The sequence below is a fragment of the Zophobas morio genome, unplaced genomic scaffold, assembly GCF_036711695.1.
Source record: "Zophobas morio isolate AGI-343-1 ecotype UQ-CSIRO unplaced genomic scaffold, CSIRO_AGI_Zmor_V1 ptg000058l, whole genome shotgun sequence".
In the NCBI taxonomy this organism is placed as follows: Eukaryota; Metazoa; Arthropoda; class Insecta; order Coleoptera; family Tenebrionidae; genus Zophobas; species Zophobas morio.
Genome location: NW_026972163.1, coordinates 2,444,639 through 2,458,879, shown reverse-complemented (window position 1 = coordinate 2,458,879; position 14,241 = coordinate 2,444,639). Strand labels below are relative to the sequence as shown.

The window sequence follows — 14,241 nt, the reverse complement described above, 5'->3', positions numbered from 1 at the left end:
TCATTTTTGTGGGCAAGGTAAGTTTCTCGCGGATATTACTTCGAAGTAAAAATTTGGTAACTTTGTATAATATTGCCGTAACGTGGTGAAACATCTAGGTTATACATGTGTTGATTCTTGTAAAAAAAAGGTGATATAAAAGTGAGGTAGTATCATAACTGTCGTTTCAAAGAAGCACGTCTTTGGGCTTCCTTGAGACACACATGAATGGGCCACTATGAGACTGTCTCACAGTGGCCCATGTGGTTGGTATATGTGTGCATGCTAACATTATTCTATCTAGGTACGTGTTTTTGGATAATATATTGCATGCAACTATTAAACTTCAGAATAAAAATGTCCAGGGGAAGAAAAAAAAAAGTACGAAGGGACTTTTCACTGAGGCTGCAATGAAAAATGCCGTTAAAGATGTAATATCAAACCACATGGGTTTAAGAGAAGCTGTAGAGCGAAATGATGTAAAGTTTCAAACTCTGGCACGTTATGTAAACAAACAGAAAAAATCTCCAAATGAATCAATAAGCATGAAACCAAAATATGATACAAGAAGAATTTTTACCGATGAGCAGGAAAGTTCGTTGGTTAATTATGTCTTACAGTGTTCAAAGATGTGCTACGGAAAATCGACAAAAGATGTGAGAATCTTGGCTTATGAATTAGCTATTGCTAATAACGTTAATGTTCCTAAGTCATGGAAGGACAACAAAAAAGCTGGCGTAGATTGGTTAAATGCTTTTATAAAACGTCACTCCAATATAAGTATTCGGCAACCAGAAGGATGCAGTTTATCACGAGCAACATCTTTTAATCATCATAATGTAAATACATTTTTTGATAATTTAGAACGTGTCATGCAACGATGTGATAGTTTTTCCGATGGAAGTCGGGTGTATAACATAGATGAGACCGCAACAACGACGGTCCAACGATCCAATAAAATTTTAGCACAGAAGGGTGTAAAACAAATAAGTAAATGTACGAGTGGTGAACGTGGTAGTTTAGTAACCACTTGCTGTATTATAAACGCTCTAGGAAAAACAGTACCTCCAGTTATGGTGTTCCCAAGAACTCACTTTAAAACCCATATGATACATGGGGCTCCTGCAGGAACACTAGGGTTAGCTAATCCCAGTGGATGGATGACGAGTGAACTGTTTGTTGATGTCATACAACATTTCATTAAACGCACCTCAAGTTCTGTTGATAGACCGACATTACTTATCATGGATAACCATGAAACCCATTTATCCATTGATTGTATAAATTTAGCAAAAGAGCACGGAATTACACTTTTAACGCTGCCACCGCACTGTTCGAACAGACTCCAACCCCTAGACGTATCAGTTTATGCCTCCTTCAAAGCTTTCTATAACGCAGCGATAGATTCATGGATGCTAAGACATCCTGGAGTACCATTCACAATATACCAAGTCGCCGAATGTGTAGGTGTCGCATTTGAAAAATCTATGACGCCGGTTAATATCAAATCAGGCTTCAAAAAGCATATGCCAGAAAGGACAACGTCACGAAGGTGTGCTCATTGCTCTACAAAGACTGACGTTCATAGATCCAAGTGGAGCTGCACTACATGCAAAGTTGCGCTTTGCTTGACAGAAACAAGAAATTGTTTTAAGGAATTCCATGCCAAATAAAAATATTTTGAAAATTTTTGTTTTTTATTTTTAGGCCCCCATGGCATGGTGGTTTGTATGTTCAACTACCACTCAAAATTTTGGAAAATTTTGAAAAAAGTATGTTTTGAATACACAGGTGTTAACAGATACACAAAAAGATCACAAAACCCAAAAATTATTGTCGAATTTAAATTTTTTCGAAATTCGTGCTGCAAAGGGTTAAGTGACATTGAAAGTCAGTATCGAAATTTAATAACTGTTAAGTGGAACGAATATTTTGACAGTGGTATACCCACAGACTCAGAAATATTTTGGAGAAAAGTAATTACAATAAAAAATGCAGCTGGTTACGCAATGTTCATCGACATTTCACTATTTGCCGTCACAATGTTAAGTTTGCCTACTTCTAATGCTGTTGCAGAGAGAACCTTCTCTATTATGAACATCGTGAAGTGCAAAATAAGAAATAAAATGCAGTTGAGTTTGTTAAATGCGATAATGCTAGTTAGAACGTACTTTTCTTGTTTAGAGATGTGTTGTAGAGATTTTAATCCTCCTTAGGACATGCTTAATTTTAATTCAAATGTTTACGAAAAAGATGAAGATGATAGGGACAACATACTTTATATTGTAGAAATGATAGATGAATATGAATAAATATTATTAGAAAATTGTGTTTATGTTGTAATACTGCCGTAAAATTAGAAATACGGGAACCTAACTCGAAATAAAAGAAAATTTGAATATGCGACCATAAAAAAAAAAAACTGGCAACAATGATCACATCGACCAGAAATAACAGTGAAAATTCACGGTTCACGCCGGAGCAGTGATCAAAGTTTTAGTCGTCACATTCGTCGCACGCCGTTACTTGGTAGATCACCATTTGAAATCACCGTGACAAAATCACGGTTTAAAATCACCGTGATTGAAAAGGAACGGTCGCCGTGATCACAGTGATCGCAAAATCACGGTATCGCTCATCTCTAATAATAACATTATTGGCCTTTCACTTTAATCCGTTTATCCATGAGTGATGGCGTTAAACTCTTTAGGCGTATACCTGCTCTCATCCCACAGAACTTGAAAAATATTTCCGAATCTGTTGTTATTAGAGTTCTTCTCGAATTGCTTTAATTGACGCCCACATTCGTCTATCCCCTGGCGCCGATCTGCGAAATATGATCCATGTGTCGAAGGCCAAGTTGGCGGATATGCGCGATATATGCATAATGAGTCACTTATGTTTGGTCTTTTCGGGTGTATGACACTGTCTTAAGTTGTTCCTTATATTAAAGTGTTTAGCTACTGAACTATTTTTATTTGACTATTTACGAAATCTAACACTGTTCGACATGTGTTTTAGAGTTTATTATCCGATTTTGATTTTTCCAAAACATTTCTGTTCCAAAGTAAATTCAATACGATGTCTGCAAGTAAAATTTGGAAAAAGTCATAAATTATAAAAACACTCAAAATTTCAGGAATTCTAAATTAAAAAGTTCGTCCAAATATAGTTCTTTCAAAAAACTACAACGCAGATCAATAGTTTTTTCCGTAGATTATATAGATATACAAAACATTGTTGTGATTGGACTGAGGGTTTTCCGTAAAACACGTGCCCCGTTTTACATTATTGTCCCTATGCCGAAATCTACTTCAGCTCCCCCTTGACGCTGTTAAATTTTCAGCGTGAATCAAGCATTTTTTTTATTTTTAGAAATACAAGTTTGGGGTGGCTTGCTTCTAACTTACCCCCCTCCAAACTGTCGGCCTTTTGCACATATTTTTTAATATGAATAATGAACACGTTATTAAATTTTCACTGTGAATCAAGAATTTTTTTTTTGGGATTTTTAGCAATACAACTTTAGGCTGGTTTGCTTCTAAATTAACCCCCTCCAATCCGTCGGCCTTTTTTGATTTTTATTTTTTGTTGTAAACCAACTCAGTTATTGAAATGTCCTTGTTGGCTTAAAAATGATTTTAATATAGTTATTTTTGTTACAAGTACCTAAAACATAGTTTTTTGGGACGAATTTTGCTATTAGCAAATGAGTTCAAGCTCCCAAAACACCTTAAAAACCATTTATAAAAACGACTAATTTTGACAACCGAAGCAAATATTTATTGAAAAGTGGGCTAGTGGGCTGCCACCATAGTAACTACAGTGTTTTGTAAACACGAAAAAACCTGACATTTTTTTGCACAAAATGCAGAATCCCGCACATATTACGGAAAAAGCAAAAGAAATCGTACTGGATTTACTTCCAGCGAAGTCTCAGCAATTGTACGAAAAGGAATATCAAATATTCCTACGATGGAAAGAAGAAAAAAAAATTGTAGTAGTAGATGAAGATGTAATGTTAAATTATCTTCATCAAAAGGTAAGTGCCGCCTTTATGTTCAATATTTATAAGCCTTACACATGATTATCGTGATAATTTCCGTATTTTGTTACAGTCACAAGAAGTAAAACCACCTACTCTCTGGTCAAAATATTCAATGATTAAAGCTGTTTTGTCTGTCAAAGAAAATATTGAAATAAACAAGTTTTCCAGAGTCATTGCGTTTTTAAAGAGAAATTCAGTAGGATACGAGCCCACGAAGTCAAAAGTTTTGACACGTCAAGAAATTGACACATTTTTGACAAATGCAGAGGATATGAAATATTTATTAATAAAGGTAAGTTTAAAAAATATTCTATGTATCAGATAGATTTATTTTTCATCTTGTAGGTTGCCCTTCTTTTTGGTGTGTGTGGTGCATGTAGGCGTGAGGAGCTACATTCACTAAAAATTCAAGATATTGTCCAAAAAGACGAAGAATGTCTAATTATAACAATTCCTGATATTAAGAGCAACATTAAGAGAGTCTTTTCAGTGATAGCTAAAGGCAAAGCTGTCAATGGCCTGGAATTATACCAGAAGTTTTTACGATTACGGCCCGAGACAGTTCAACACGATTATTTTTTCATTTGTTATCGTAATGGAAAATGCACTGTCCAACGTGTAGGAATTCATTCTTTTGCGAAAATGCCCTCGGTTGTTGCTAAATTTCTTAACCTGCCCAATCCCAAGGAATATACAGGGCATTGCTTCCGACGAAGTTCTGCATCTCTGGCGGCTGATAGTGTTGTTGATTTAATCTCCCTGAAACGGCTAGGAGGACGGAAGTAATTTTTTTGCAATATAATTATTGTTTTCTTTTAAATAGTAACAAACTTTAGGTCGTCTTCTGTCGCAGAATCATATATAGAAGAATCTGTTGAAAGGAAGAAGAAGGTATGCAGACAGTTATTGGGAGAAAAGCAAAACGAACCATCGACTAACACACTATGAGTTACTACTGAAGCTACTTCCACGACATCAAGAGACATCAGCCTGATACCTTCAAGCTCCTCAAGTATTTCGTTTGGACACAACAGTTTTCAGGGAGCTCAAAACTGTTCATTCCATTTTCATTTTGAGAAATAAATATTGTATTGTTGTATCTACTCCTTTGGAATAAATGTGGTTATTTAATTATTGTTTTTATAGTTTTTACTATTCAGTCCCAAAAAGTTGCCATGGCAACTTTTTCGTACTAGTACGAAAAAGACTCATTTTACGGACACTTTTGAATCCCTAAAATAACCATTTTTGGGAGCGTGTACAAAATAGTAGATTGTTTTATTAGGATTAAAAGTGCCATTTTTTGCGACGAGCAAATTTTGCATTTGCGAGGCGGAGCGAAGCGAAGCCGAGCGGATGCAAAATTGCGAGTCAAAAACTGACTTTTAATCCGAATGAAACATACTACTTTTTCGCCAGCCAAAAAGTAAATCTCAAAAATACAAAATATTGATAACAATAATATCGAGCAGAAATGAATCAATCTGCAAAGTAGTCTGGTATCCACGTCGTCAAGGCTTTTTTTGTTTGCTTACATACCATTGTTTTGTGAAAACGTTTGCAGTGTTAATAATGAATCCTGAAGAAGAGTTACCTCCCGATGTGCTAGAAGAAGCACAAAACGTGGTACTGAACTTGTTATCAACAAAATCGCGCGAAGTGTATAAGTGCGCGTATACCCGCTTCATCAAATGGTGCGAAGGGAAAAAGATTCAAACTTATTCTGAGAACGTCCTATTGGTATATTTTTCCGAATTGGCTACAAAAATGAAGTCATCCACACTGTGGTCGCAGTATTCCATGGTGAAAGCAACTTTAAATATAAAAAATGGCATAGAAATCGGAAAGTATTCAAAATTAAAAGCGTTTATAAAGAAACAAGGAGAAGGATACGTTCCAAAGAAATCAAGGGTTTTAACTAATGAACAAATAGAAGTTTTCTTAGACACGGCTCCGGATTTCAAATTCCTGATGATGAAAGTATGTTTATAACCTAATGAAGAGCTTATATTTATTTTACGAATTTTTTTCAGATTGTTGTAATCTTTGGCGTTAGCGGAGCTTGTCGGTGTCACGAACTATTACAAATAAAAACTGAAGATATTGAAAATATTAAAGCAGGTTTATTGGTAAAAATTCCTGATACCAAAACGAAAAAACCCAGATCATTTACGGTTATGGGGGAAAAGTATTTGAAATTTTACGAAAAGTATGTTGCGCTTCGTCCAAAAATGTTTAATGAAGGTCGGTTTTTTATTAAATATGTCGACGGAATGTGCCATCGACAAGTAGTTGGCATTCATAAAATTAGTGGTGTACCCCAAGAAGTAGCCAAATATTTAAAGCTAGAAAACTTTAAAGAATACAGCGGACATTGCCTACGTCGGACTTCTGCCACGCTTTTTGTGGATTCTGGCGGTGATATTACGTCCCTCAAGAGGCACGGTGGGTGGAAATCTGACAGTGTAGCCGAAGGTTACATAGAAGAGTCTCTTAAACACAAAAAAGATGTAGCAAAAAAAATTTTTCGTTTGGAAGAACCAGGTACAAGTAGTGAAACCACAAGTAAAATACATGAAGACGCAACGAATAGGAATGTGAGCGAAGTAAACCTAGAAGAATCAGGTACAAGTAGTGGAACTACGAATAGAATGATCACACGTGAAGACGGAATAAGTAGGAATGTGGGAGCAGTAAACCTGAATTTTGACACTGTGACCAACCAGACAGCAGGAGCGGTAGAAGTGTTAGCGCAAAATATTATTACTGACCGCATGAAAAATGATAATAGTGACGGAAAATCTTTAATCCAAATCAATCGCAGTTGTTCTTATTGTACATTCAATATTAATTTTAAAATTTAAATAATTAATAACAATGTAAGGTTAATAATAAAATTGGAAAATATTAATAGCATTTCATTCTCAAAATAAAACAATTGAAAACTTTTTAAGGCTAGGATTAAAAAAAAAAATTAATGCTAGGATTAAAAAGGCAAAAATGACGTTGTTACTTTAGTAACGCAACTTTTTTTACTCTCACAAAAACGTCAAGTTTTCCGTCCAAAATTGACGTTAAAAGTGACATCTTTTAAGACGGCTGGCGAAAAAAAGAATTTTTTTGGCAAGATTTTTTCCCCACATATCCCCTATGCCCATTACCTGGTGTTCCACGATAGATCAGGCACACCGTTCATTATTTATTCCGTATGCACCATCGGAACCACCAGGTAAAATTACGAAGTGCATGAAACACGTGGGCTCTTGGACTAAAAACACTCTGTGGCTTGGCCTAGCCAAATTTGAAATGAATGAATTCTGATCTACTTAGGTGTAAACTTATTCATTGCAATAGCGGTTAGTATTCTGTCAGATTTGCCTTAAATTAGTGCTGATATTTAATAAAGAATATTTATAAATTGAAATAGCCATCACAAATGACAACATTTTCATAAAACTTTTCTGTGCACGTGTAAAAATCACTTCCATTTTAGTACGGGCTGAAAAAAACTCATATTTTGGAAACTAATTTGAAAACAACAAAAAATTGGACGAAGGTAATTTCGACAGACTTTCCCTCGCTCCTGAAGTGTAATAAAACAAACTTTTTTGAGAAATTATAAAATTTGATATTGCATATCTGTATAAATTAAAATTAAGGTAAAAAAGGGTACTACGCATTTGTGAACATGTCATCGATATTTTTCGAAGGACACGGGCATTAATTTGGATAGATAGATACAGTGTAACTGTATTGTATTTCCAAATTTTCGGGAAAATGGAGTAAGCAGTTCACTAAAATAATCTGACTCATTTATAAATTTTTGGAAACACGTTATGTACAATTCTAAACAAGTCAACTCTGCATAAAACGAAATTCAAATTATTTCTTTTCGAACGTCCACGTGCTAATGTAGTGTCGATAAGGAACGTGTTAAAGTATTGTTATCAACTGTACTTGTATACAAAAAGGACAAGTATGACAATTATCATTTCTGTCGTACCTTATTAGATGGAGAATCGGAATCACATTTTATACAAAATCTTTAGCTGATAAGACTAAGGTGCAAATTTCAGGAATTAACCTTCAGAATTCATCTCCTACAATTATTAACGATAGTGTAAACGTTACAATCAAATCCAGAGTTAGTTCATTTACTACACAGCTACAATTCTAGACCAGATCACAAGAAACACCCCGCCATTCGATTTTTCGCATAAAATATTCAAAATTCCAAATAATATCCAGTTAGCTGATCCTGAATTTCATAAATCTAGAACTATCGATTTACTAATTAGCAACGAAGTTTTTTTGGAACTAATTTTAGCGGGTTCATTAAGTTTTGGTACAGCTTTACCGTCCCTCCGACAAGCAAAACTTGGTTGGGTTTTCGGTGGTAAACTTAAAATTCCGGAAAGGATTAAACAGGTATCGTGCAATGTGGCACTTAATTCATTAGAAACCCAGGTAGCCAAATTGTGGCAAATTGAGGAAATACCCATGAGTAAGCCTCTCTCCAAAGAAGAACAATTATGCGAAAATCATTTTTCGGCAAACTTTAAACGAGATGCATCCGCTAGGTTTATAGTAAAGCTACCCTTTAAAGACGGCCACCTGGAGCCAGGTAATTCTTTTAAAGTAATTTTAGTACTTCTGTAACCGTCCTACATTAAACATCAAAACCGAACGCTGTCCATTATTGCAAATACAACGAACAAAGGTCCTTCGCGCAATATCAAAGTACAATTCGGTAAACCATACATGGTTGTATCAACCAGATTGCAAAAACACGAGCAGAGTTGCACAAAACAGAACGGTTATTTTCGAAACTCAAGGTCCGGCTCATAAAAATGCGAGACACTGACTAAGCATGTTCGGCACTTGAGATTATAACATGACACAAAAATCAGCGCGACGTTAAATTCTCACAAATGTTTTGCTAACGTATAAGAGTTTACTTTCTGCTATATGCAGAGTGAGTCATTGAGTGTGCGATCCTCCATTTTTCATTATTAGATGTGATTATAAGTTTTCTGATGGAATTGTAAATAAAAAATTAACTTAGATTTAATGATTTTGAAAATCCAAAACAAAGTTATTGCTTCATAAAAAATCCAAATATATGTGTACGTCTTTTTTTACTTTCCGAGCATAAGCTAAGGAAGTATACCTAGTAATCGAGTCCATCGGACGAAAGGCCACTTTTTTATTTTTGACTTTTACGAAATTGCTACATAATAATAAGATTTGTGAAGCTCAAATTCCAAAATTCATGAAACAGATTCCGATTTTTTGTGTTCAAGAAAAATAAACAAACAAAATTTAACGAATTTAACAAAAAGTGTACAAAGACATTTGCATTTTTGTAAGTTATAAATATTTTTGCTGCAATAATAACACAAATTTTTGATGAAAAGTAAAAATACTATTTTGATTTTCACTAGTAGGTAATTTTCTTAATGAAGGAAATTTGTGTCTTTTTAATTACTTTGTAAAACTATAATGCTCGTTATGTTTGCACTACTTAATTTAATGCAAGTTCTAGTGGTAAATGAACCATACAATTTGCAGAAAACGCTGGAAAGTCATAATATTATGGTAATTTCGATTGAAAAAATTGCAATTCAGTTTATGTTATTCCTAAGTATTATATTTTAATAATATTTAGTTTAGAAATACGTAACATGTTGAGAAGTTCTTGCCAGAAATATTGCTTTCATCAATGACTTTACAAATGTCTGTGATTAAGTTACAATAAATAAAAATCTTCCGCATCTCGGCCAACTTCATGTGGAACGTCCCTGCATCTAAGCGCCGCGCCCGGTCCATGTAGTTAAATAGAGAGATAATGATATCAACGGGATTACCCTAAAATGAGTTTGTTTACAAATAGAAATAAATGTTTCATTAAAACGTTCTTGTACCTAGTATAACTTTAAAGAAATTGACTTTGCAAAATATTTAGTGAGACTTTAATACTCTAAAATATTTTGTCGTAGTTTTAAAATTAATACAAAAAGAAATAAATAATTGAACGAACATCACTGAAAACCCATTTTTAAGCTTGTTGCGTTATTGTTAAAAATGTTTCCAATGTTATGTCATTCAATGTGCTGAATAGTCGCATAAGTTTCTGTTTAAAATGTTTAAAAATTCATACAAGTAGCTTATGTTTCTCAAAAGATAAACACATCTAATATACTTTCTCGAAAAATTCTATTGCATTATCAGATTCCAACGGTTTTGTTAATTTGAGAAATTTTGTTAGCATCACACGCAATTAAATAACTAGTTACGTATTTATTTCTTAATGTAACAAAAAATGTTGCATGTCAAAATCAAGTGGAACATGTGAGATATATTACTGTGTTCGTAAATAAAAATTTGCCAGTTAACATATGTACCAACAATGTTTATTTATTCGTTTTAAAACCCCACCAAATAATAGATGGGTGGTAAAAGTAATTTTGTACTCATCGTGCGATAAAATATTAAAGTTTTAACTAAACGTTGTCAAATGCACGTGCTGTGGTCGCTAAGAAACTTACGATATTTAATATTTTTGAAAAATTTTAAAATGTGGCAACTGACAACCACATAAATAAACATGCCCTCTTATGTCATATGCCGTGAAAAAAATACTCTTCGAAGTATATAAATTATTTCTCAGTTATAATAAGCGACACCTTGTGCTTTGACTAATCCAGCGAAATTTTATCGTTCACTTAAGAGAGCTCAAGGATAGTTTTGGTGGTGGTAGGAGGGCTAGTTAGTGGTGCGTTAGTGATTTTTCGTCAGTTCGCTTGACACAATCAAGCAATGGGTGAGGTTCGAATTTCGTATCAGCAAATAATTAATTTTGTCAATGTTACAGAACGACGCATTTTTTTTAAAGTGGAGCAAGGAGGGGGCACCGGCAACGATACCGGTAAGTTTCTCCATATTTTATTTTTTCTTTTTTTTTCTAATTTTTCTTCAACCCGAGCGTAAGCTAGAGAAATCTTGTCATATTATTATATTGTTTTAAGCATATTACGATCCTATTTTAAAAAATAATTTTTCACTTCCATTAGTTTTTGTCTACAACATTCACTTTTTTAAATGACATTCTATTTATTTTTAGTGTGGAGGCTTTTTTTTTCTGTGTTCGTGGATGCATCATAATTTAATACTTTCAAACATAAGTAATTTAATATGCATTTGTAATAAACCTTAGTATTAAATTATCATTTTCGTATGGAAGAAATTTAATTTTCAAATTTAAATTCTTCTTTCGGTACAAGTTACAAAAATTATCAAACTGTGTGACAAAAATTTTGATATGAAAAAAGAAATTTGTATCCGCAAACACGTAACCGTGTTAAATAAATTAATTACAGCCATCTTGACTCAAAATTAAATTATTTTTTAACACGGCTTTTTAACAAAATATGACAACATGATAAATCAAAGTTTTCAGAAAAAATATTCTCTACAAATAGAACAAAATATTTCGATAGAACCTGCTTCATTTGTAAAGGACAATAACACATTACTAGCTTTATTAAAAAAATATAAAATTTTATAGGATTTATTTTTTATTTATTTATTATGAAAGGTCAAGAAGAAGATAAAGCAGAGAGTTGGTCAATGGACTCGATTAAAATATCTCTTAGCTTACGCTCAGGTAGTAAAAAGTCAAAGGTTAAAGTTGTAGGGGTTTTTGAGTATAATACACTAATCTTATTTTCACCTGTATAAAGTGTTCTCTTTTTGGGAGACAACGCACAGTTTAGTTTTTTTTTTTTTTTAAATTTCGGAATTGGTAAACAAAGAGACAGCTTTGTTGCTGTCTAAACTAAATTGAGTCTTAATGTAGAAGATGTTCATAATATTACAATTTTCAGTTATCGATATTTCAGTTTTTTTAACAGAGCACCTATATTTTGTTATTGCATTTTCTTTTGTTTTTTATTTTGTTTCTTTTTGTAAAGTATTTTCTATATCCGAATTCAATAGTTTCTGCGTAAAAACTGAAATTTCGATATCTGAAAAGTGCATTCTAATGTTTTAGCGGTTTTTTAAAGTTTAATTTCTTTGATACCATAACAAATCACCTGTGTTTACGTCTCCATAAAATGCAGATCAAAAAATAATTCGATCGTGATTTTGTTTGTGAAACTCTCTGTTGCTAATAATGATAAAATAGCGGATTTTAAGCCTGAAAATGGTACTTTGGGCGTGTTTCGGAAAAAAAATTAAATTTCACCTAAAAAAAAAACAAATTTATAATTCATAAGATTTACCAGACCTCTGATTTTGTTTGAGATCTACATTTAATTAAATATTGACTGGTTGTAGTATCATTGTATGTTTACGTTTACGACGATTTACTTCCACGTATCACACAATGGTGCACCCGAAAGTGTAAGAAAATTACGGGCCTGGGTTACGAACATAAGGTATATACGTAATTAATTAATTAATAATTACTATCGTCACGTGCACTCGGAAAAGAAATAATAGCTGTCCTCTCATTATTTAGGTGCATTTTATTGTTGTGTCAAATTGTACACGTATGTTATGAATGTCGTGTGGATTCAAAGATGTCAAATATTAAGATATATTTTATAATAGAAAATTGTGGTAGTGTTGAGGAAATCAAATTTTTGGCTGATGTAGTAAATATTTGTAAAGAATTTGAGAAAGCTGCGGAAAAATAATTCCATTTATTTAGTATTTTCGCAAATTTACAGGATTCGGCATTTTCATCTGTAGATGAACATCTAGTAGATTTTGAAACTTTGGTGATAACCACATCTTTGAGTTAACAAAGCACTTGGTGTTATTTTATATAAGCATCAGATTGCATCATATTAGTCATTTGTATAATTTAGAGTTACAAGGACCTATCATCAGAGAAAAACCGCATCAGTTAATTGTATTTGAACACCAGTAATACATACATTTTATGGAATATGATGCTCATGTTTTTCAAACGTTACAAAAATGACGCTTAATGTATTGGTAAAGTAAACAACTGTTACTATTTTGTTTAAAAAGATATACACATTGTGTGACACGAGATCGTATTTTTAACCTTATATTCCTGATATTTTTATTAATAAAAACCAATAGGTACTCTTTTGTAGACAGTAATGAACCAAACTTTGTCCAGCCAACCAACAATGTGATGACGTCACTTCAAAGCTGCACCTAGTAGGTGTTATTAACATTTCATAAAATAACACACTCATTTTCATGTACGTGTGGTTTATGAATCGGTCTTAGTTTTTCACCTAAACCCTTTTTTGGAAAAAAAAACAAAAATTTACAACATTTTACAATTTACCTTTGTTTCACAATTTAACTTTGAAACTGCAAAATTGAACACTCTGAAATTTTGCAAATGTCTTAAGGCTATTGAAGGCACGGTAAAACGATAATCGTAATTTATCCTCCCCCGCGGAAACGTTAATGACATCTTAAAACTTTAGCGAATAAATTTAAAGTATACACAGTAGTTGTGGTTTATGCATGCATACATACATATTTTTTTTTAGAATTGCTTGTACAGAGCGACTAAAAAAGTTACTGAACAAGTCAAATTTTCTATTGTTCAAATTAAGAACGGCTTATTCCCTTACTCCATTTCCCGAATTTTTGGGAATACAATACTATTAATTGTGCACTGCACTGATCCAAATTGATATAGATGTGCTTGCAAAACTGTTGATGACGTCACAATATTTTGTAAAGGAAAAACTCGCGAATACTATCTAAAATATGCAAAATTGCAAAATATGATAAGTTTATACTTGCGATTAATCATTCCATTCATATTTTCTACAAGTAGGTACTTATACTGGCTGACACAAAAAAAACACGAATGATTCAATTTATTGTTGATTAAATCAGAAACTGCAAAACCGAATGCTTTAAAATCTTGCAGACGTTTTACAGTTATCGTAACCATGGTAAATTTCAAAATACCTATATGTGTTTAATAACCCCAAAAAATGTATGACGTCATCTCAAAATTTTGACGAATAAATCCTATTGAAAATATACTAATATTATGAACTTACATCTGTGATTTATCATTGGGTTCATACTTTTAAAATTACTTATACAGGGTGATTAAAAAAAAATAATGAGTGAGTCAACTTGTTTTACTGATAAAATCAGAAACAGCTCACTCCATTTTCCCGAAAATTTGTGTATTCACTAGTATA

At 33.0% G+C, this 14,241-nt stretch overlaps 2 protein-coding genes across 2 annotated transcripts; both read left to right on the top strand.

The window, feature by feature from the left end:
• The first annotated feature begins 389 nt into the window (after positions 1 to 389).
• On the top strand, positions 390 to 1,652 carry LOC135143434 (tigger transposable element-derived protein 6-like). The gene has a single exon (XM_064075301.1). It carries the CDS (start codon positions 390 to 392, stop codon positions 1,650 to 1,652), a length of 1,263 nt encoding a protein of 420 aa, XP_063931371.1.
• A 3,648-nt stretch (positions 1,653 to 5,300) lies between these two features.
• On the top strand, positions 5,301 to 6,896 carry LOC135143165 (uncharacterized). The gene is made up of 2 exons (XM_064075030.1): positions 5,301 to 6,007; positions 6,061 to 6,896. The coding sequence occupies exons 1-2, from the start codon at positions 5,600 to 5,602 to the stop codon at positions 6,889 to 6,891; spliced, it is 1,239 nt and encodes a 412-aa protein (XP_063931100.1). The 5' UTR covers positions 5,301 to 5,599; the 3' UTR covers positions 6,892 to 6,896.
• Positions 6,897 to 14,241: the final 7,345 nt, after the last annotated feature.